Below are 22,626 nucleotides of genomic sequence, written 5' to 3'. Positions count from 1 at the left end.
GGCCAAAGTTATTATTATTTTTACCTCAAAAATAGTTATATTTTGTTTTTCCCATTGAATTGCCTGAGGAATTTACATTAAATTTCCGGGCTAAGCCTATGACTTTTATATTGCTTTAAATAAGGATAAACGATTGGCAAATCAAATGGCATTTGCCTTAGCCAAAGAATTTTAAACTAAAAGCCTTGAACTTTAAAAATGAAATAAAATATGTGCAATGAAATTATTTTATTATGGATGTATTTATGGAGTTTATACAATACAAGTGGGGCCAATTAAAATAATTAAATAAGCTAGATTCGAATATAAGATTTAAGCATTATTTCTTGTTCGTAAACCATGATATCTGGCTGGCATTTAAATGGCCAAAAATGTGCCCAATGAATCGACGAATGTCATCAGTTAACCGTGTGTGATGTGATGGGGTCCTTTTATTTATCCTTTCAGCAAATTAAAAAGCTGCAGCAGCTAACGCAGTCGGCGGCGTTGAACCGAGAGACCATCGCGGCCTCCCAATTGGCCACCTCGACCAGCGGGAGCAGTCAGCCGTTGCCAGGTGACAGTTCGACCCGTGGTGACGATGGCAGCGGGTCAGGGGTCACGGCAGGTGAGATGTCCGCCGCTCCAGCGGGCAGCCTGCAGGCAACCAGAGCCGGAGGAGGAGGTGGTCCTGGTGGAGGTGGAGGAGGTGGCGGAGCCTCCAGCATTTTGACTGTCGATGAGGACACCCTTTCACTGGACAGACTCAACTCGCTGCGCATTTACATGACGTCGGTGAAAACTCTGCCGTTTAATTTACGCATTTACGGGTGAGTTGCACTGCCAAACAAAAACAGATAAATGAGCTTTTAAATGAAATCAGACACACGTCTGATTTTCAAACGCACCGAGCCACTGGGGCTATAATTTCTAATTACGATCAGGGAGTTGGGGATGCAAATTTGCAACCCGAGTAAACAGTAAACTTCATTTTACGGCCCCTTGATTAATATATGCGACGAAGGAAAAGCGATTTCCAACCCACTCCCTCCGCCCAGAGGGGCTCCTAATGGAAAATTTATTTTATGAGCAAACATAAATAAAAAATGCATAAAACTGGCGAGCTGCCGGCATGAAGAATGGCTCATAAAAGTGGAGCAGGACTTCCAGGACGAAGTCGGTGCAGGACTGGAAGACAAGGCGACCTTGTCGTTTCAGGACAGGTATTTCCATCTTATGCTCTGCTCCACGGCTTTCAAGTGTCTAATTTAGCTAATTAACAGCCTTAAGTGCAGGCGGCTACAATTTTCCTGATTTACGGCTGCTCATGCAGTTTCCTTACCTCCATTTTTCCGCATTTTTCCCCCTTTGTTTTCAGTGAGGATTTGTTTTCCGACCAGCTGTACATGGACATTGGCCTATCCAGCCGTCTGCTGCACATCATGGCCAACTCAACGATATTCGCCTCGGTCATCTCGTACAAAAATCTGAAAAGTTTCCTACCCAAAACGTACTACACGCGTGGCAGGTGAGTGAAAAGAGCTGCAATCCTGGCCAGAATCTTCGTTCAATGGCCGCTAATTAGTTGCAAAAGTTTAAGAAAGTTGCTGAGTTTAAACAATCTCGCTAGATAAATGTGCCACTGCACATGTTTAATTCCTCGATTTAGTGCATTCCGACCAAGAAAGTTGTCTTGGCTAAAGCCCGGCTTATGGCCACCGATGTATAATTCGTAAGCCATGTTTGCCTGCTCCTCAAATATGTGTAATGCCAACTGCTGTCACTCCGAGCCTCCGTAGTCCTTTCGGTTGTGCCAACAAGATGGCAGGATGGCAGGATGGCTTCTTGGCTTAAGCGTATTACAAGCAGCTGGAAAACACTGGCAACAATACCACAGCTACCAGTGTAATTCCCCAACTGTAAACAAAATGCAAATATGCAGCTGCCAGCACAATGAGGAAGAAAAAAAGAACCTAAAATGGCCAAAAGTGTGTTTCGAGTTACAAGGAAATGCCATCCAATCTTCATTATTGCCCTTAAGAGATGGCACAAATGCTGCATTTGATTAGCTGAGATTGTATACACTTCATTTAGATTTCAATAAACTTTTAGAAGTCTCAAATTGCAAATATAAGTAGAATAAACATGTATTTTTAATATATATATTAACTTTGCTAACAGCGATCCCCGTGACTCGGACTACGTGCTAGCCTCCAGGATCATCCAAACGTGGCTGTTTCAGTCGAATCGCTCCAACGACAACTTCCGGGAGCCACTGGACCTGCCCTTCGAGGCGGGACACGTGGAGATAATCTTCCAGCACGAGAGTGTGCCGAAGAAAGGCGACTGGGTGGCGGTTTGTGGGTGAGTTTTTTTGGTTTTTCACTTAATAACGCACTATTTATTTAATTGCTTCCACTTTACGCACAGTCACGACTACAAGGCCTCCTTCGACTCCACGTGGCGATCGGATCTGTGCATCACCAAACACCTGATGGCGAACATCACCAGGTGCATCTGCCCGCTGTCCGGAACCTACGTGGTGATGCTCACCAAGCGCCAGCCAAATGTAAGCCAGGGTCACCAAGGTCGCCAAGGCCATTCGGCATGCCGTGGATTGCCATGGATTGCCATGGCATCCAGCTGCCCAATTCATGCGATTCACGTTTACCAAAGTGGAAGAGCCCCTCTTTGATTTATGGCACTTTTAGTACCTGCCATTTAGTGGCCTCCACCTGGGCAGCCGGCTCACCCTTTGTGCTGTACACCAGTCAGCAGAGACCCAGCATTTCCGCATTTCCGCTTCCCTGGCTCGCAATCAACAACTTGGCCTTTGCTGCCATGAACTTGCTCCAAATGCACTCGGGTTTTCTGGTCCCCGCTTCTGAATTCAGTATTCTGTATTGTGCTGCTTGTATTCAGTCAGTCATGGCGGAAATACTTTAAATCGGGGATGCACAGGGTTTGAATAACCGAGGGGTTTTCATTTGTGGACACACTTGGTCCTTAAACTGGGGGGATTTTCCATTCATATTTCGGTGCCATTTTTCAGCTGCGGAGGTTTAAGCTATGTTGTATATTTAAATTATATAAATATAGGTACTGTGATGATGTTGGGAAATTAAAGCAATATATCTACGAAGAACTAAATCTTCGAATTAAAGCTTTTCAGGTCATTGTAGCTGCTATCCTGTTTGGATTAGTATTCGGTCGCTTTTTTGGCGCCAGCATTTGGCCATCGTTTCGTTTCGCTGCTCGTTTGAATTGCTAATTGTTTTCCGCCTTTCGACAATTGCATTTCCAGGCCACGCCCCACCACGCGCCCCGCCGCCCCATCTTCGTGATAGCCAGCTGCGCCTGCTGCCTCCTCCAGTGCGGATCCGCCCTGCTCATCCTGGTGCCCATCTGGTGCAATCGCAAGTGCGCGGTCACGTTCCTCAAGATGCAGTTCTGCGTGTCCACGTCCAGTGTGATGCTCATCTACTTGCTGGGATTCATGAAAATGCTGCCGGCGGTAAGTAATACCAATTATAATTAAATATTAAACAGCATGAAAGAAAAACTTAATTTCCATCTATGTAAGAGCTTTTTTTATACCGATGCCTATGGAAAAAATAAGGAAAAATATTGTAAATGCAGATTAAGAATTATATATTTAAATGGCCACCAAAAAGCGAGCTGTGGTGCATTTGAATACATCAGTGTTTTGCGGCCCTTTAAAACAAAGCCTTTGAGAGAAGGCTACACTGGGAGAAATGAAAAAAAGGGAGTAAGGAAACAAGCGAAATGGGAACCAAAGCGTGAAATTTAATTACGCCAAAATAAATAAACAAGTAAAATGGAGGAAAGCCAAGCTGAAAGCAAAGCAACCCGAAAACCAAAACCAAACATACAGAGCCCCAGTTGCTCGGAAAAGTAATAACAAAGAGTGTTGCATGATATAAGGAAAATGGGAAAACGGCGCCTGGCAATCGAAGCACAAACGAGCTTGCCACACCCACAGTCCACAATCCATGCCACCCACCATCATACCGCTCCAATTTAAAGGATGCGAAATCCCAGCGGCTTAAACTAGCGAAGGAAAACCCTTAAGTTGTAATTATATGCGGTGGCAATCACCGATTTTCCAGCTTCTCTGTTCGGCGCGCTGACTTTTCAAATAATAATCACGGCCAGGGCAAAAATCCGTAATCATCATCAAAACAAATTAGCGTGTCGTCTGCAAGTCGTTACCATTCCATATTATGTACCTCAAACCAAACTTCTCCGAGTTCGGTGGACAACAAAGCAAATAATTTACATTTAGTTTTCGTGGCAGCCAAACGGAAAATTCATGGAAAACAATTCCCAAACCTGTTGGCATCCTCCTCCCATCCACCGCCTTCTTGGGAAGGAAATTAAAAGTCAACAATGCACGACGACCACTCCGTCTCCGACTCCAATTCCAAAGCCGAGGAGCAAGAGGTCAGGTGGCTGGAGGAGAAGGTGCTCCTCCTGGAATCGAAATTAATATTTATAAACGCACACTCTCAGACGTTTGAAGTGGAAAAATGTTAATGCGAAAGACGCTAACCCGAGTGCGTTGAACGAATACATGGAGGCCACCACCATCCAAGACCCATCCAAGACCCATCCCGAACCCCTTCTCCAACCCATTGGGAAAGGTTCCGGATCCGTGGAAGTCCCCAAAGCCCCCGCAAGCCGTCTAAATTATAAACGTAAAACGGGAAAAGCATAAGCGAATAAACTGGCGATGCCTAATCCCCGGGGGTCCTGGAGCAAAAAAAGAAAAAGAGAAGCAACTGCAAAGCTCTAACAAGAAATAACATTTTTGAATTAGTAATAAACTGGTCCGCCGTGGAGGCAACGGCTCAATAAACGAATGAAAAACAAATAAAACATTGTGGACGACGACGAGGACGAGGACAAAGGCGCGGACACTTGCAGATAAGGATTCAGCATGGCACAGGATGCGAGGACGCAATATGCAAAGGCTTGGGCAAGGGAAGTGGTGCCAGCAGGCACACTGCAAAAAATACTATGTAGCATCTTCTGTAGAATCTCTAAAAAAAGAAAGTAGCAAATTGACTGTTTTTCATGTTTAGTTTAAAGTGAACAACATTACTAAACTAAGTTAGTTAGTATCAAGTGTGCTCCCACCCAAAATAGTTATTAATTATAATGATCCAAATGAGACAACAATTAGGTCTTAATTATTATGGCACACGTTGGCCGCCCCAGGATGCATTAGAATCTTTGTGAGACGACCAATTACAAGGACATTTTCTCCGTGTGCGGCTCCTGGGAAAATTCGCATCCTCGAAATGCTGGCTGCAAAGACAAACTATGGCCACAAAGATGTGGATGCCTGTGAATCCGAGCATGGACACCACATTCGGAGGAGCAAGGCGCATGTATCGCTATCTGCATCGACATTTTTGCCGCACGCAATACGGGCTGTGTCTCAAAGGATTGGAATGGAGGAAATTTTTGAATAATGAACGTTTGTGCTAGAAGCTCCTTGTGGATGGATGTGGATTGGTGGCCCCCAACGTACGTACACGTTAGTCCGGATAATAAAATAAACCACGCATAGACTGCTGCTGGCCTTTGGCACTGCGAATCGCAGCACAATGCGGACTCTTGGCCAAGTTAATGAGCAACTTACGTCAGTGGGATGCGTTGCACAATGCACAATTCGCGGCATTTTCAGGCTGGCAGAAAGCGCCGGGGGAAAACTTTCTCTTGATGACACACACACACACATGCACATACGCACAACATGTCATTATTGTTATTATTATTATTGCACATTAATTGCGCGCACACGCGGCCAGAGCAACTTTATTAAAAAGTACCACAGCCAAACTCGTAGCACACATGCAAATTTTATGGTTTGAAACACGTGTCACGGCGGCAGGATCACAGCAGCAGGAGCAGGAGCAGCAGGAGCGGGAGCAGGATCCGGGGTCACAGGAGGAGCAACCAAGGCGCGGCTGCCATCGGCGTCGGACGTCAACCGCAGCCACCATCAGGCCACGACCACGCCCACGCAATGCCACAATAAATACAATTAAAATATTCATTTTACTTATTGCATATATTTGCGAGCATAAATAAAATACAGTTTCAGTGCGACAGTTAAACGGGACGAGAGGGGGGTGGGGTAAACAACAAAAATAACAATAAATAAATAAGAAAACATAAATTACGCATACGACCCGTACGCCCGCCCTCAAGCAGGACATGTGAAAGGCGAAAGCTTTTAAGCGCACTTAACTCATAATTTTCCCTGGCAAACTGTCGGGGCGGAAATATTCATATTTCCTTTCGTATTGTAAATTGAAAATTAAAAAGTTGACAAAATGTTTTCATCGCATTTGGCTCCAAGGCTACTAAAGATGATAAGTTCCCATCACAGCAGTCGTAACTTAAAGCCCGTTGGTTGAGTTGGTTAAGTTTACTAAGTTTATTAAGTATTTAATTGTAGATTTAATTTTCTGTGCTACGAGATATAAAGATAACTACTGTATTATTTAGGGAGAATTTCTCATTTAAGGCTGCCATACTATTATATACATTTAATTTGCTTATTTTTATAATCTACTTAGAAGCTTAGTAGCAATTTGCCATAAGATATAGCTAAAAGCCAGTTTTAAATGCACTTTTATTATGCTATATACTGTGGAACCTGTACCTAATTGGTTATGAATGCTGGACACCAAAAAAGTGATGTTCCCCAAAATTGTTTACAACTTTGTAATAATGTCAATGTCCTGTCACCGACGTCCGAAAAGTGCAGTAAAAAATTTATGCCAAATTGTCACCATTAGGGTGTTGCAAAAAATCCCACCAAATGGCTTCTTTGGATGGGTGTTGCTCCTGCTGTTGCTGCTGCTGCTCCTGCTGCTGATGCGACACGATGACAACTTTTTATATTTAATTAAAAATAACGATGTTGCAGCTCAGCCGTCAAAGCACTCCATTTCCTTATTAACGGCCGTTCATAATTTCCGTTCCTCTTGCAGAGCTGGCACGGCATCATTAGCAGCTCGCTGGCCTCGCTGTTGTTGCTGGGCATCTCCACGCTGATTGCGATTGCCTTGGCCATCCACACGGAGCTGATGCCGAAGAAGTATCTGCAAATTGGCAGCAAGCCCGCGACGCCAACTAAGCGCCGCCTCAAGCGGGAACAGGAGCGGGAGCGGGAACGGGACAGGGAGCGGGATCGGGACCGCGAACTGGATAGTTTGAGCAACATTACGCAGATCCGGACTCAGTCGCCTTTGGGGGCCACCACGGGCTCCACCACCATCACCACCACCACCAGCTCAAGCAATCCCGGCCAGAGACGCCCGCCGCCCAGTTCGACGGCGGGAATGCGTGGCGCCATCGGCATCAGTTGGCTGCTACCGCTCCTCTTCGCCGTCGCCGCCCCGCTAATCTGCAGCATCATTGGCCAGTGGCCGCGCCACTGGTGGCTTGAGGTCCTTTGGACGGGATCTGTGTCCCCGGAAGCCGGCGCGGGCAAGGAGGAGGCCGGGGATTCGGATTCTGGCGCCTTCTATTCAGCCCACTCGCTGCTCAACGGCGATAATTTACTGCTCGAATCGGAGGCAGTGATGGGAAATGGAACGAGCAGCCCGCCAACAGAGACATCATCTGCATCATCGTCATCATCATCCACTGGTCGGGCGGTCGATGATGATGTGGCCACGTCAACGTCATCAATCACAAGCATTGGAAGTGCAAGTAACAGTGGATTCAGTGCCTCTTGGAGTGGCACCTCCAGCTCCAGCTTCAGCACCAGCGCCAGTACCAGCTCCACCTCCACTTCCGTTGCCGCGCTAGCTGCGCCTTTAACTTCCGGTCCGGGTGACTCCTCCGCGGCGCCATCGCCGTCCCTCAGCTTCATCCTGTTCGTCTGCATCGATTTGCTCTTCATCCTGCTCTTCTTTGCCCTGTTTGCCATTTTAATGAAGAAACTTTTGTGGTTGTGGCACAAGAATCGCAATGTGCATACGCATCCGTTGGATAAATTCAATCTGGCTTTGAGCAGGCGGTAAGTCGAGAAAGGCTCGAATGGACGAAATGGTAGATGGTAAATGGAAAATGGAAACGGGTTTGACAGATAAGACTCGAGGGAAATACTTAGATTTTAATGACCGACCAGTACTTGCCATCGGTTTCTTCTGCTATCCATCCATTTCATCCCGTCTCGCCACGTCTAATCCGGTCAAATAAAAGAGCGGAAAAGAAACAATTGCTGCCACAATGTTGAACTGAAAAGTGAAATCTCCTCTTCCGTCTAATTTAATGTATTCTCACAGATTTGGATTACTCTACCGGGCGGGCGGACTGCTCCTGGCCAAAATCTGCAGCGACGGGCTCTTTATCGCTTATGTTAATTCATCACCGGATACTTTGTGGGCATATCCGTTCGGCATATCGTGCATACTGCTGGTGAGTGCGGGGAACCGTTTACATCCACTTACGACCACGTCAGTTCGACCGGCAATTGAAATTCAATTAGGCGCAACATCCAATCAATATATACATACATACGCCGATACATACATATATCACTGGACGGGATTAAGGTCGAATGTTTGATGCGGTAGCAATCCCATTTGCCGGTCCAACTATTAGGACCACTTGCACTCACTTGCCGCGCCGGCTTATGCAAATCGCATTTCGTTTTTATTTCCGACGACTTATTTAAGTTGCATATTTTATCAAAGTGTAAAGCCTGCATATTTTTACACCTGCCATGCCGTGCAAATTATGCATGCAAAATCAGCCCGGAATATGGGCTGAAAGCGAGAGTGGGCGTGGCAGCCAGGACTACATCGACTGCATTAACTGCCTGATCAAAGAGCCGAATAAGAAGCCTTTTTCGTGTTTATTCTGCCCTTGGCTTTGACACTTGACTTGGGCTTCCACCACCACATCCACTTCCACATCCACATCCTCATCCACTTCCACTGCCACATCCACTTCCATCGGCAGCATCTGTTATTGTTTGCTTTTTATTCCACTTCTCGGTGATTTGCTGTGCAAATGAAATAAGTGCGCTCGACTTACCCACCTGCCACTTGAGTGGCGTCATCTCCTTGTGTTTCAATTTTTATATCAGTCAGAGGACGCAGGCACCATTTCATTTTTCTAGCCAACGGAATGGCATTTAGCCATCCGGTTTTATGCTCTGCGCGTAGCACGCCCAGCAATCAGCTCAATCCAATTAAATAAACAATTATCTGCACGGCGAAGAGTATCCTCCTGCCGTATCCGGGCAAAACTAATCACATAATTACACGCACACACTTTGATGTGGGAAGCCGGCAAGTGAGCGCGCGTGTGTGCACCGATGTACCACTCGGCGTATGCGTAATGCGCACATGGCACATTCAAATTCAAACACAAACACAAACAAATTAGGTCGACCCGCCGCCGCCGCCTCCTTGAATCCAAAACCACAATGTCTACAACCCTCTCTCAGTGCTCAATGGTCTGCTGGTCCAGGACTATTAATGTGCACCGAAATCACTTTGATTGTGGGCGTTTTCAATGGTGCGTCTGTCTTGCTATTTAATTATTTAAACAGTGGCCAAGTCGAACAAGGCACACGCAGAAAAATATATAACAAAGTTAGATCTCTAAATCCCAATTAAGGAATTTACTACAGGAATAACCAACTAGAGAAACTTTTAATGGATAGTGCAATTGGTGAAGCTCCAGAGCTTAATTCAAGATGAAATGTATTATTTTTTATTTCAAGTATATTATCATATGACCATAATCCCTTTTCGCCGTGTATTAGTCCCTCTAATATATATTTGAATATCCTCTTTGGAGCATCCTGAGCGAATCTATATAATTAGAGCAATTCAGTCGATTGAGCTTAAGGCTCTTACGCCAAATTCGCAATTAATTTTGTTCGAAAATCCTGTCCTGGAATTTGGAGCATGCCTCCCATCAATTGCGCTCATGAAAAAAGGATATAATAGCCATATATGGGCCATATGCTTTGGCCTCGATTTATGACCGCCTTTTGGTCATGCATTTAATTCCCCAATCGCTTGGTTTGATTTCACGGCGAACGGGGCCACCACCTTGCCCGTAATCGAAGGGTCATCCGTGACTTAATGACTCCATTTAGGCGACATCCCGTCCCATTCCATCCCGTTGACAAAACCAATTTTATTAGGGTCAGCCCAGATGGGCTGGAAGTTTATGCCATGCCCACAATCACGGCCATGATTCAATCGCCTTTCCAGGGCTCGGCCATCCTCATCTGCTTTGTCATCAAGGCCGAGAGCAAGCTGCGTGGACCACCCTTCCTCTCCAGCAACGGGAGCAGCCAGAACAGCTCCCTCAAGCAGGCCAAATTCAATACGAGCAGGAGCAGCCTGGACGAGAACTACTGCACCACCACGACGACGGCGAATGTGAATAGTCCGCTGAGCTGTAGGTTCTTTCCCCATGAATCTCAACCAGCTTCGGCCAAACTAATCCCAACCCTCTCCCTCTGCAGTCTACACCAACCACGACAAGGAGAAGGAGAACGACTGCGCCGTGTCCTTGTCAATGTCCAATGCAGGCGTGTCCGCCGCAGCAGTCGGATCCTTGGCCTCGTCAGCCGGCGTGGTCGGTGGTGCTCCGCCCCTGCAATCGAAGGTTGGCCTGGACATGTCCGGAGCACAGGGATCCGGTGTCCCACTGCCGTTGACAATCATCTCAACGGCGCCGCGCTGTCAAGTCGCCGCAGATGGAACTACTGAGTCCTTCCTGGGCGACCGACAGACACTCTCGGTGGCTCCCTCGCCGGACACCCGGTGCTGTGCCATTTTGGGCGGCGGAACTGCCTACGATGCGTACACCATGGGCATGGGTATGGGCATGGGCATGGGCGGACTCACGGGCAGCCTGGGAAGGCGCACGTTGCATCAGCAACCGTCGCACTTTCGCCAAGGAGCCTGTGGCGAGTTTGTGGGCGTCGAGACGCTGGATATACTGCAGGGCGTGGCAGCTGGTAAGTACACAGAGACAAAAAGTGTCCAATAATAGAATGAATTCTCCAAATTAGATGTGAATATTAAGAAACTGAGATCCTTTACCTATTTAAAGAGTAAAAATAATGAAATCAGTTTCCCACAACTAAACATTTTAATTTTAAAAGTATTTAATAACCTATTTTATCTTCAGTGCAAAAGTAATATATATATATATACATACTGGCTGGATATAGCCAAATGGGCATGCATTATTAACGATCCGGTGTCTGACTAACAACTCTGCTCTCCCCTCTGCTTTTCAACCCACAGACAGTATAATTGGCATCCACACCAGTGCCATAATGCCCACTGCCACAAGCACTTCTCATTATGTTCCGCTGCAGCATAATCCCTACGTGGACTTTGTGCCCAGCTCCCTAATCCTGAGCATGGCCCCGCCTCCGACCATAAGCGGCAACCTGAGTGGTGCGGCGATGCAGACAATGCCGGCGATGCAGACGATTCCGACCATGTCGCTGCCCACCCAGACGCCGAAGACGCAAAAGCGAGTGACCATCTTGGAGCCGACATCCCGCACAACGTTCGATCCCCTGCTGCCCACTATGGTGGCGGCGGTGGTCTCCACATCCACTGTCACCAGCACGGCGACCACGACGCCAGCCACGCCCACACCCACGCAGAGCGGCTGCAGTGGGAGCAATGATGCAACGCTGGATCGGATCACCCTCGATCTGGACTACTTGCTGAACAGGGGAGCCGCGGATGTCGGCGACGCAGGCGGCGTGGCCCCACCGCCCACCAGTGATGATGGACAGCAGAAACAATAGCAATATCCGTGAGTTGGAAGGCATTTGAGAGCCAAATGCCCACACTAAGATGCATTTAAGAGGCTTCGTTTTTCTATCAACAGATGTGTACATATGTGTAAATCAAATTTCGAAACTAAACTACAGTAAAAAACTCTCTGTGAATATTTCATATAAGTATGCATCGGATATAGATACCAAATATGGATAAGAATCAGTTTAGCTCCTGGTTTTACCAATTCCTAATCAAATAAGCCCATCCAATCTTCAGTTCTATCAATCCATGAAATGTTCAAAGTTACTGTCCTTCAAAGTGATTTAGGCATCAATCAACCTAGACTCATATTTAGAAAACAATTTAAAGTTTACGTCATATGGCATATGGAAAACGAATTGAATGAATTTAAACTAAAGATAACTTTTTAGCTAGATTTACAAAAAGCCTATTGAGGAGAATACAATGAGAACGAAATTGAAAAAATTAATGAGCGAGAACACGATGAGGTGTGATTTTGATTCCATTTAAAGTTTCCTAGAATTAAAGCCAAATTAAGCCCTATTAAGAAGCAGAGATTAAATACAAAATACAATAATTGTAAAACTAATAAACATAACAGGACTATTTCTGGAACAAAACAAATTATACAGATATATCTTTAAATAAACTCGAGACTCTTGTTAGAAAATCTATGAAAAGTGTGTGTTTCAATTTTAAAATGGAATGATATTAAATAAATAAAAGTTTATGAATAAGGATGCAAGGTAAGTTTATGGATAGATTTTTATAAAAATTTTATACTATTTTCGTATTTAAAGATGATATACTTTCTGAATATTGTTTAGCAACAAGCATATCTTCCGAAGCAACAAGCTGACAACTCGAACTGACTTGTTTAGTAAATATTAGTTTTATTTTACTTAGTTTTATAAAAGTTAACATATTGCACAACCCTTCCGCGTATCTAAATTTTAAACGGAATTATTGAAATTCAACCACATGACCCATTAGATAGGTCACATTCTCACTGCGAATGGCGAAGAAGAATGGATGGTCAGCTCGGAAGAATTTCTGGCGGGAGGAATTGCTGATCACAATGGGTTTATATTCTGGAATGTTTATGGATGAGGTATATTTATCACCAGGGATTGCAAAGAAATAAAATACCTGTCGCATTCTTTGGCAACTCTGGTCCGGATCCAGACTCATTCAGATTTATGCGCAGCTTTTGGAGAACATCGGCAATGGGCAGATTCGCAGATGCATGCAGGTGCTTGAAGTTCGCGGATGCAGCAAATATCTCCTCAAAGCCGAGCTATAAGATAACATATTTTAAAATCAAATTTGGTAAATACATACATTTATTGATTTTACGTACCTGTTTCAACGGCTGCCGCAGACTGCACTCGAAATCGATGCTGAATTTGGGCAGCAGCACCTGCACGCCCTCCATCTGCATTCGCTGCTGCAGTGTACCCAAATCCAGGTCATGCAACTGCCTCTCCAGTACCTGCAGGCCACCACGCTGATTGGGCAGGATGAGCAGCATGGACAGCTCCTCGGCGTGCTCGTAGGGCAGCTCAATGGCACGGGCATCAAGATCCCTCAGCTCGGCATACTTCACGAACATGTCGTCGTCGAAGAGCATGGGCACCGATTTCACCTGGCTGCCACTGTGGAACTCATAGAGTCCGGTTCTGTAGGCACTGAATGGCAGGAACCACTTGCTCTGCAGATTGGCCGCCAGCAGCAGGAGCAGGGTTTTCGCCGGCGAACCACCTGCCACGTGGATATCCTTCCAGCTGCCACCTCCAACGCTGGCCAGGATCTGTTCGCTGATGTGGCGACGCAGCTTCTCCGTTTGCTCCAGATCAACACACTCGGCAGTGGCATGGAAATAGGTTTGGGCAATCTTCTGGAAATCATCGGCCACTCCGGATTCAGATCCCAGCATCAAGCGGTTCTGCAGCTGCAGGAAGGTATCCGCATCTGCTGTGATGTTGGCCAGTTTGGCGGCATAGAAATTGGCCATTTTGGCATTGCTGGGAAAGCGTTGCTTTAGTCGCAGTTGTTTCTGCAGCTCCTCGGCGGTGGCTCCATCCGAGCCCAGGAAGAGCAGGGACAGAGTGGCTTCCAGCAGAAGTGGTGAAACCACCACATTTTGATCCGCAAAACTCGTTGCTATGCTGTGGTAAATACCAGCACCTATGTGGCAGTCATAGGGCGTTGGATTGGCAGCTTCACTCATTGTGTGGCTTAAAAAAAAAAAGATCCTAGAAAATTAAAGTTTTGAAATCTTTGTATGCCAAATTATTTACTTAAGAAAGCTATAAAAAACTAACACATATATATTACATGATAAATTAATTATCTTTCAACTTTGGAATGAGTATTATTATCTTGCCCACTTTTTCCCGGAATCTCTTGAGAAGCCTTGGGCAATGTTTTCGTATGCAGATGAAGTCTTATTAATATTATAAAGGCGTGAATTTATCGCTTCCACATGGTTGATTCTATCAAAAGTAATTGTTTAGCATAAATGCGCCCTTCGGCATAATGCAAAACACATGTGCCAGCGTATATATACATAGATACATACATATGTAAGTAAACTTGGCAAATTTATTAGGGCCATGAGATGCTTTAAATAAAATGAAAGATACTACATTGAATCCCATTTTGAATTCACCTTGGCTCTTGAAGTGCACAAGTGTAATGAAAATGTAAATTGTCTTCCATTTCATTTGGCCTGGCCCACGCAAATACAAAAGAAGCGCCGCCTTGAACAAATAAAGTCAACTGGAAAAGGGAGCACACTAGGCCAAACTTGACACTATTTTCGGCGAGTAAACAAAGCGGAAACGCCGAGGCGGAAACTTTGTGACAGTGCTGCGGCTATATATTTGCGGCAACTTTTAATTTCACGCGAATTTCGGCAGCCGCCGCCGTTCTATGGCAAACACCCCAACCCCAATCCCGCCCCTACCACTCCCACGCCCACTTCAACGCCCACAATCGCTATATATGTATGTACTATGTAGTTTGCCGATCCGAAGCTGCAGCTCTGCACGCCGATTTCTACGCGACGCGCACACTTGCGCGCTTAATTGCCACATCAACAAACAAAATACGCGCCCACCCGCCCCAATCGGAAAATAAAAACGGAACGAAACGAAACGAAAAACCGTTTTCCGCTTCAAAATCGCGAGAGCCACGCTGCCCACACTGAAATAAAAATCTTTCAGAAAATCATGTTACGCATACTCATTCTGTTTTCTCAATTTTAACACTTGAGGATCTTTAAAATGCATTTTCACAAACTTTTTAATTTCAAATTCTAGTTTGAAATTTATAATTATTATTTATAATTTACAAAATTGAAGTTCAGGTTTCTACAATTCACTTGAAAAAAATACAAAATTAATTTTTTCCCAAGTACTATTTTTAAGTCTGTACTCAAAAATATTCATATTTCAAAATGTTTAGTTCAACAGTAAATATTCTTTTAGAATATTCTTTAAAGAATATTTTCAAAATTCACATAAGAGCAATTTATAATTTGTCACATTAATTTAAACCTTAACCTTTTATTATAAATACAAATTTCTTGCTGTGTATAGCCACACCATGCTCGGTATAAAGTAGCGCTGTTTCTAGTGCTAGATGTTTATTGTTTATTTTTGGTGTGCCAATTTTTTTCTTTTATTCAACGAAATTAACTGCATCATGAGTTTGTCAAAAGTGCTTTCGATTTTTTGGAGACTTTTTTTCTTGTATTTTGTAAACGTTTAAATGCACACCAAGTGGCATATGGTGAATCCCAACTGGATTTTCAGTGGGGCATATGAGATCACAGAATCGTTTTCGAAGTGGCATCATCAACAACAATAGTTGAGAAAATTTCGACACAAATTCAGTGAAAATGCGAATTGTTTTAGACAAGGAATCTAACAGATTGGTTTCACATCACTTGCACTATTCTATTTTTTACCTTTGTGAAAATCGTAAGAAATTGTTAAGTTTAAAATGCGTAATGTAGATCGTCTTGCAATTATATAAATTAGTTGCCCTTAGAGATTCACGCCCGCACGCAGCTTCGGCCAAATGTCGACTAAACGCTTGTGCTCGGAAATAATGAAATAGCTCGAGAAAGAACCAATTGGATACATAGATCCGATCCATCCGCCCGCTAGCATCGGTGACGACAACTTGGGCAACGCGGAGGCAAAAGCTCCGGATGGCGGCCAATGCTTCCACAACTCAGTTCGAATTTTCGGCAACTACTTTGCCCATGCTGAATTTTTAATCTATTTTTATAATTTGTTTGCCACTATGTAGTTTATACACACACACGATTCGCCGAATCCGACGCACTGCATCCGATGGGAACATGGTTGTTGATGTGACGTCGTCGCTCCACTTGTTTAGCTTAGCCCCTGGACCACTGCAATTACCACGACTCATCTTGATTGAGTTGTGTGTGGGTCGCGTTCTGTGCCAGTAGTGGACGACTACTACTCACTCGCCGGTTGTTTAATCATTATATCTAATCTGAAACGGTTTTGGGGTCGCTGTCCGCCGCTGCGGGCCACTCTGCTCGAGTGGGCGTGGCTGCGGCAGATAGCTCTTAATCTTCCGGCTATCCGCTTACGGACCAAATGCGATTTAAATGCACAAGAAAAAAAATAAACATGAATTGACTGCATGACTTTTTATCTCGGATTCCAGCAGAGAAGGGATAACATTTTAAATTCGATTGCCTGCATCGGAGTATTCCCCAACAGCATACCAAAAAATATACAAGACCCAAAAACAGGCTCCAATTTTCAAATACAGCTTAAATACACACGAAATCTAATTAATCATTCAAACAATTCATTATTTATTGACAACTGTGAATATAAACATGCGATTCGGGGGTGAGGACACTAGTGTGAAGGGAATGAGTAGTTGTTGTAATGCTTGCGCGAAGGTGGAGGATTAAAAGCGTTTCCTGTATACATAAATAAATACTAAACAGCCTAAAATATATCCGAAATGAGCTCGAAACGTATCCAATAAAAAGCCGAGCACACGCAAACATAAGGGGCCCCCTGTACAGACGGATTCTGGGAATACAATAATCCATGATCCCAGCCAGCACAGCTGCCCGAGCGGTTGCATCGTAAACGAGGAACACTGCCACGAAGATCCATGCTGCAATCTGTGAATTCTAGTCTAACGCGAGGAATACGGGTATGTTAAAATGGGATTCATGCGAGTGGATTTTGCCAATTATGATTTTAAGCTAATGCATTCGCCTGCGTTTCCATGCATACCTCCAAAGTGTTTGGGAATGTTCGTAAGATGTGATGATGCATATGTTTGACAATGGCATAGCGTGTGACAAAAAAATAACGTGTAAGCGCGGTCGAAGGTTTCAAGTAGAGGTGTAGTTTGTAAGGCGTGTGAGCGGCGTTTGGAATGTGTGGGGGGTGGGCGATTACTCTAGAACGTGTAGCCACCCTCGGGAGCCTTGGGCTGGGTGGCATTGAACTCGAGGGCTCCGTTGACCTCCTGAGGTGCGAGCTCTTGCTCGGCCTCGTCGTCGGCGTTGCTGAAGTAAGTGTCGATGATGGCGTAGGCCTTCTTGTAGACCTCCTCGTTCTCGTGCTGCTGCAGAGTTTCCAGCTTGTCTAGACCGCCCATCTCCTCGACCATCAAGCATAGGTTCTCGGTGCCACCAAGTTTCTCCGCCAGGGCAAACAGATTGGATAGGCCCGTCTGCACCACCTTGATGGTACGCGGATCCTTTGCGTCCAGCAAATCGATAAAAGGCTTCAATATTTTGTACTTCTCAATTAGATCCACGATCTGTTCGGGAGTGCCAGATGTCGTGGTGTTTGTCACCGCCCAGGCAGCCTCTTTTTGTGCCTTGAAATCACCCTTCTCCAGCACGGTGCGCAGCTGCTGGAAAATGCCGGCCTGAATCACAGCCTGGATCTGCTTCTGGTTACCTGCCGTGATGTTGCTGACCGTCCAGGCAGCCTCCTTCACAATGTTGCTTTTGTTGTGCTGTAGAAGAAGTCCCAGCCTAGGTAAACCTCCAGATGCAATTACAACGTCAGTCTAATACAAAAAACAGGCATGTTATATAAAAAAAAAGAATAAAATTGTTTTTTTTCTTACCTGTTGATCTGTGCCAGTCACAATGTTGCCAACGCTGCGCAGGGCGGGCACAATAATGCTCGGCTCGTCCATTTGCAGCAGTTTGACCAGGCGCGGCACTGCGTCGGAGTCGACCACAGCCTGAATCTTGGAATTATCGTCGTCCGTGACGTAGGACAAAGCCCAGCAGGCATCGGCCAGCACTTGGATGTCCTGACTAAGCAGAAGTTGGGAAAGAACGGGCAACAGCCGCTTCACCTGTTCGAATGGCGGTGATGGATTCTTGTTCCTGCACAGGTTGGACATCAGCCAGACTATGTTGCGCAGAAAAGAGAGCGGTGTCTCATTGTTTATCAGTGGCAAGATTCCGTCTATTACGTTGTGGTGGATGACAATGTCGCGAGCGGCGGCTCCGTCGCCGGCAATGTTGCCCAGAGCCCAGACTGCCTGCTCGGCCAGGTTGATGGACTTGGACTGGAGCAGAGCCACGAAATGCGGCACAGCATTGTGTTCGATAACGCAGCGCGTTTGGTCGGAGGTGCCAGAGGCGATGTTGGTAAGCGCCCAGGCGGCCTCGAACTGCAGCATTGAGCTGTAGCGAATCAGGGGATTCAATAATGCTCTTATTGACATTTTATAGCCACTACTCACTTGTTGGTATTCTGCAGGAAGCGTATGCAAATGGGCACAATGCCATGGCCGATCATCAGGTCGATGGGTGGATTGCGCTCCCTACTGAGCATCTTGCGGGCAGACTGCATGCCCAGGAACTGGCGCTCCTGATCCTCGCTGTTCATGGCCGCCACTATCTCGTCCACGGACAGCTGCACCGGCGACTGGCCATTGAGCTCTTTGAGCGGCGACGTTAGATCCTCGTCGTTGATGTTGCGCCGCTTGAACATCTGGTCCTCCTTCTTGGACTTGCGCAGCTCGATGGTCACCTCATGGCGGCGCATGCGCGAGTCCTAGGGCAAAAAGTGAGGTTAGCTCCGATCGCTGTTCTGCGGAGGATGCGCAGCATCTTGGGTACATTACCTGCGTGTTAATGCTGTTGGCCTTGTAGGAGCCCTGTCGTGAGTTAGAATCCGCCTTACTCATTTTTTCGAGTTTTTGTTTTCCCTTTAAAAGTTTAGGTGTTGCTGCTGCGATGAAATATGTAAAACTGAAAAAGAAAATGTGAGTTAATGTCAAGAAGAAGCAGAATAAAGGGCGGCTTGGGATTTTTTTATCTCTTTCTTTTATTTTTCTGTTCCTTTCGGCATGCAACATGGGCGTAGCCATGAGTTCAAGAAAGGGGGTTTCTTTGTGGCCAGCAACTCGCTAAGCCAACTAGCCAACATAAGCCAACTAATTCCCAAGATCACTTTTTTATCGTGATACAATCGCTCAAGCCCCTGCGAATTAAGAACTACGCCTTTGGTTGGCAACAAGGCAACAGCTGCAGCATCCGCCATTTGCCGATTCGCGGAAAAGAGGGGAACGCGAGGAGAACAGGAAGGAACGGACAAAGTGATGAACGCAAGCAATAAGCAATGGGGAAAACCGCAGAAAGGAACAAACGAGTGTACACGCACTTACCTTTGCCCTTTTGTATGCGTGTGCTGGCTTTTTTGGGTGGAAATTCACTTCACTAAATTTTTAAAAAATTTTGATCGCCCCCTAACGAAAGGCGAGCACGAGAATTTATCGAGCGTGTTAGCACGCTGAATGAGCTGGTGAAACTGTAGGCAAACGTAGACAGTCTTGTAATCGATGCGAAATTGGAGTCAATGCCTACTTGGCGCCGCCAGAATTTACCGTTTGATTTGAAAAGCAAGCCTTAGTGGCGAACGAAACGCAGATGGCGATCGATCTTTGTCAGTTATCGATATTTGGTGCCAGTGTGAACGTAAGTGCCTAATATCGCATGTTATCTTGCTGTTAACTTCAGACTATGGCGTGGAGCGAAAAATAATGATCGTTTTATAATCCACATAATATTACTACATTTTATTAGTGATAAGTTGCTGGGGTCCATAGTCGTGTTAACGATCGCTTGCCAAGTGGTGAAGCTGCTTTTGGATTTCAATATGTTGTTGTGGAACGTGGAACGTGTGCGCATGCAAGCCAAATTCAGCCAACAGCTGAATAGAAGTTGGCTGAATCTGCACACCACGCGCGCTAATTTAAATGTTTATGACTTACATTGCTATAGATTACTTTCTTGACTTTACTTTTGTAAGGAAAATCTTCATCTTAAAATAATTTAATAAAAATAATGTTTATTTTTATGGCTATATGTTTTTAAACGCTTTTAAGCTTCAATTACAAATTCCATTAATTTTTTCTCAATCTTTGCTTTTAATTTGTTCGTCGAACATGTATTAAAATGTAAAGCTCTATCCATATATAATAAGACAAAAATAGCCACCTAAATCAATATTTAATTGGATAATGAAAGGTACTGATTTTATCTGTCTACCTATAAATATAGAATTTGAGTGTCTCTTTTTTTTTGCTTGCAAATATGTTATCATTGCACTAATACCATTTAATCTCTCGATTATCAGTAATAATGCAATAAATGTTTATATGTCAGAAATAAACAACTTTTTTTGTTGTGATTGCTGCCAATCGATTTAGTCCCTTTTTCAATTCTTTGTTTTTCGATTCTTTGAGAAGTAATCCGCTAAATTAATGGGGAAAATCAATTATTTAAATCGCCCGCATTTAGGCTTTTGAATTATCAGTTTGTTAGCTCTAAAGAATAAAATTAGTTTAGTTTCCTTATTTGAATTAGTAGACAATTTTATATGTATTCTCGAAGTATTTTATTCATTTTCTTATTAATTTCAACAATATTTCCTTTAATAATCCAATCTAGGCCGTCTTCTTGTTCTCCTCCGTAACTGGAGCAGCGGTGGTGGTGGTGCTGCTGGCCTCCGGGGCAGATCGTGCCTCCACCACATCGGAATCATCGCTGTCGGGAGCTGGGGAGGATTGACCGGCTGGCGAGTAGGGCGGGAACTGCTGATCCTGGGGATAGGTCTGCTGCTGCTGCTCCTGCTGCTGCTGACCCTCGTTGTAGTCAATGGGAGTGGGTTCCAGCTCGGGCTGTTGGGCCACAGGAGCCTCCACCACCTCACCCTGCTGCTCGGCAACCTGTTGAATCTGCTGTGGGGCGAACACCTGCTGGTGGGGATAGTAGATGGGAGCGGGCAGCGAGGCAACGGGAGCGGAGGAAACATGAACGGGAACTGGAGCTGGAGCAGCGACGGAAACCACTGGAGCAGCCACGGCGCGGGCAGCTACAACCGGTTCCCGCTGGACCACCGCATTGAATCCGTTGATGTCGTCGGCGGTGTAGGTCACTGTGCGCTTGAAACCATCGGCATCCAGGACGGAGTAGGATCCCACCACATTGCCGCCGTCACGGGTCTCCACCTGGCTCTTGATGTCGCCGGTGATGCTGTCGTGGACGCCGTAGGAGAAGTCGTAGCGCGGCGAGGATTCCAACTCCACCTGCTTTAGAACCGCGGGAGCAGCAGCCACAGTCTTGACCACTGGAGCAGCGACCACGGGAGCCGCAGCCAGGGTCTTCACCACCGGCGCAGCAACGGGCAGAGCGAGAGGAGCAGGAGCCACCGCCTTGACAACTGGAGTGGGCAGGGCATAGGATCTGGTGTATACAGGAGCAGCTGGCACAAAGGTCTTGGCATAAACTGGAGCCGCCTGGTGGTAGACAGCAGCCTGGGCCACTGGAGCCGCATGGTAGACGGCAGCCGGTGCCTGGTAGGTGGCATAGGCGGGATGGTAGCCGGCATAGGTGGCCGCGAATCCTGCGCGACTGGATGCGGCGATGGCCAGCAGGGAGAAAACAGTCAGGAGCTGCACGGAAAAAGGGTTTAATAAGTGATTTAAATTATTTCAACATTTTTCACCCGCTTCATTTTATTAATAATTTAAACTAGTTTTGCTGAAAGATGTGTGCGACTTTATATTTTAGCCAAAAACTATGGTTTGCATTCATAAGTGCAAATCCAATACGAAAATCAAATTCCATTATACAATTTTTCAAATCCAATATTAATTTATAATCGAAGCAATACCGATTGGATTGGTTTTATTTTCGTGATTATGCAAATCACAAGTTATGAATTCAGTCGCACTTAAATTGAATTTGCTTCCTATTTTTTGCGGATTTATAGAAAAATGCATGTTGGCTGGAAAAGGATATAGTAACACACGAGTTGAGGAATTGCCTTGAAAGTTGGCCATTTTGTTGGCCATTTCAATGGCCTTTTAAATCGAGCTGGTTAGAGTTCCACTTTATTAAACTCACTTTGCCTGCCATTGTGGAATCACTTCCTTTGCACTGGACTACTGGGCTTGCTCGAGGATGAAGTGGCACGTGCCGCACAGGATGCGATGACTTTCAGACTGACGACTGTATATATCCGTCCGACTCTTGCAGAGACGTCGACTTAATGATGTCGACCACTCCCGACGCACACCACTTTATATGGGGCGTCAGAATTAGTCGCCCCCCCCAAAAAAAGAAGTGGCGCCCTCAAGAAAAGAAAAAAATGAAAAAAAAAATAAATAAAAATCCGAAGAGCAAACCGGTAACAAGTACAAAAGTGTCTCGGCATCTTGGTTGACAGTTTGACAATTGTGGGCCAAAACTGGTTTCGGGTAATTT

The 22,626-nt window shown here is 45.4% G+C and overlaps 4 protein-coding genes across 5 annotated transcripts in view; 1 reads left to right on the top strand and 3 right to left on the bottom strand.

Annotated features, from left to right (window-relative positions):
• Nucleotides 1–12,491, top strand: part of LOC6611912 — a 103,056-nt gene extending 90,565 nt beyond the window's left edge. Inside the window, exons 12-21 of the mRNA XM_032713982.1 lie at nucleotides 448–809; nucleotides 1,358–1,507; nucleotides 2,161–2,343; nucleotides 2,410–2,548; nucleotides 3,284–3,493; nucleotides 7,008–8,041; nucleotides 8,310–8,442; nucleotides 10,257–10,446; nucleotides 10,514–11,011; nucleotides 11,304–12,491. Of these exons, the coding sequence (XP_032569873.1) occupies nucleotides 448–809; nucleotides 1,358–1,507; nucleotides 2,161–2,343; nucleotides 2,410–2,548; nucleotides 3,284–3,493; nucleotides 7,008–8,041; nucleotides 8,310–8,442; nucleotides 10,257–10,446; nucleotides 10,514–11,011; nucleotides 11,304–11,821 (3,417 nt within the window). The 3' untranslated portion in view covers nucleotides 11,822–12,491. The remainder of the gene's footprint in view (nucleotides 1–447; nucleotides 810–1,357; nucleotides 1,508–2,160; nucleotides 2,344–2,409; nucleotides 2,549–3,283; nucleotides 3,494–7,007; nucleotides 8,042–8,309; nucleotides 8,443–10,256; nucleotides 10,447–10,513; nucleotides 11,012–11,303) is intronic.
• A 198-nt stretch (nucleotides 12,492–12,689) lies between these two features.
• Nucleotides 12,690–15,979, bottom strand: LOC6611911 (serine protease inhibitor 42Dd). 2 transcript variants are annotated; one of them, XM_032713988.1, is made up of 4 exons: nucleotides 15,790–15,979; nucleotides 13,177–14,071; nucleotides 12,966–13,113; nucleotides 12,690–12,907 (listed from the first exon to the last, which is right to left on the bottom strand). In XM_032713988.1, exons 2-4 carry the CDS (start codon nucleotides 14,044–14,046, stop codon nucleotides 12,780–12,782), a joined length of 1,146 nt encoding a protein of 381 aa, XP_032569879.1. In that variant the 5' UTR covers nucleotides 14,047–14,071; nucleotides 15,790–15,979; the 3' UTR covers nucleotides 12,690–12,779. The 2 variants fall into 2 exon arrangements, with proteins under 2 accessions (XP_032569879.1, XP_002036428.1); XM_002036392.2 differs by having other exon boundaries at nucleotides 13,177–14,053; nucleotides 15,790–15,978.
• Nucleotides 15,980–17,028: 1,049 nt separating this feature from the next.
• LOC6611910 (importin subunit alpha) lies at nucleotides 17,029–19,759 on the bottom strand. The gene is made up of 5 exons (XM_002036391.2): nucleotides 19,524–19,759; nucleotides 18,981–19,107; nucleotides 18,597–18,910; nucleotides 17,967–18,537; nucleotides 17,029–17,906 (listed from the first exon to the last, which is right to left on the bottom strand). Exons 2-5 carry the CDS (start codon nucleotides 19,041–19,043, stop codon nucleotides 17,286–17,288), a joined length of 1,569 nt encoding a protein of 522 aa, XP_002036427.1. The 5' UTR covers nucleotides 19,044–19,107; nucleotides 19,524–19,759; the 3' UTR covers nucleotides 17,029–17,285.
• Nucleotides 19,760–20,736: 977 nt separating this feature from the next.
• LOC6611909 (cuticle protein 19.8) lies at nucleotides 20,737–22,405 on the bottom strand. Its single transcript, XM_002036390.2, has 2 exons — nucleotides 22,267–22,405; nucleotides 20,737–21,812 (listed from the first exon to the last, which is right to left on the bottom strand). Exons 1-2 carry the CDS (start codon nucleotides 22,276–22,278, stop codon nucleotides 20,805–20,807), a joined length of 1,020 nt encoding a protein of 339 aa, XP_002036426.1. The 5' UTR covers nucleotides 22,279–22,405; the 3' UTR covers nucleotides 20,737–20,804.
• Between the last annotated feature and the right edge of the window lie 221 nt (nucleotides 22,406–22,626).

This window comes from Drosophila sechellia, chromosome 2L, assembly GCF_004382195.2.
Source record: "Drosophila sechellia strain sech25 chromosome 2L, ASM438219v1, whole genome shotgun sequence".
In the NCBI taxonomy this organism is placed as follows: Eukaryota; Metazoa; Arthropoda; class Insecta; order Diptera; family Drosophilidae; genus Drosophila; species Drosophila sechellia.
This window is presented reverse-complemented; position numbering and strand designations above follow the sequence as displayed.

Excerpts from the sequence above, each read along its gene's own strand:
- LOC6611911 (XM_032713988.1), bottom strand. The coding sequence starts at position 14,046 with ATGAGTGAAGCTGCCAATCCAACGCCCTATGACTGCCACATAGGTGCT. Across the intron at positions 13,114-13,176 it reads TGCGGCAGCCGTTGAAACAG|CTCGGCTTTGAGGAGATATT; the intron begins GTACGTAAAATC and ends GTTATCTTATAG. Across the intron at positions 12,908-12,965 it reads GTTGCCAAAGAATGCGACAG|AATATAAACCCATTGTGATC; the intron begins GTATTTTATTTC and ends TAAACATTCCAG.
- LOC6611910 (XM_002036391.2), bottom strand. The coding sequence starts at position 19,043 with ATGAGTAAGGCGGATTCTAACTCACGACAGGGCTCCTACAAGGCCAAC. Across the intron at positions 18,911-18,980 it reads CCAACAGCATTAACACGCAG|GACTCGCGCATGCGCCGCCA; the intron begins GTAATGTACCCA and ends TTTTTGCCCTAG. Across the intron at positions 18,538-18,596 it reads TTCCTGCAGAATACCAACAA|CTCAATGCTGCAGTTCGAGG; the intron begins GTGAGTAGTGGC and ends GATTCGCTACAG.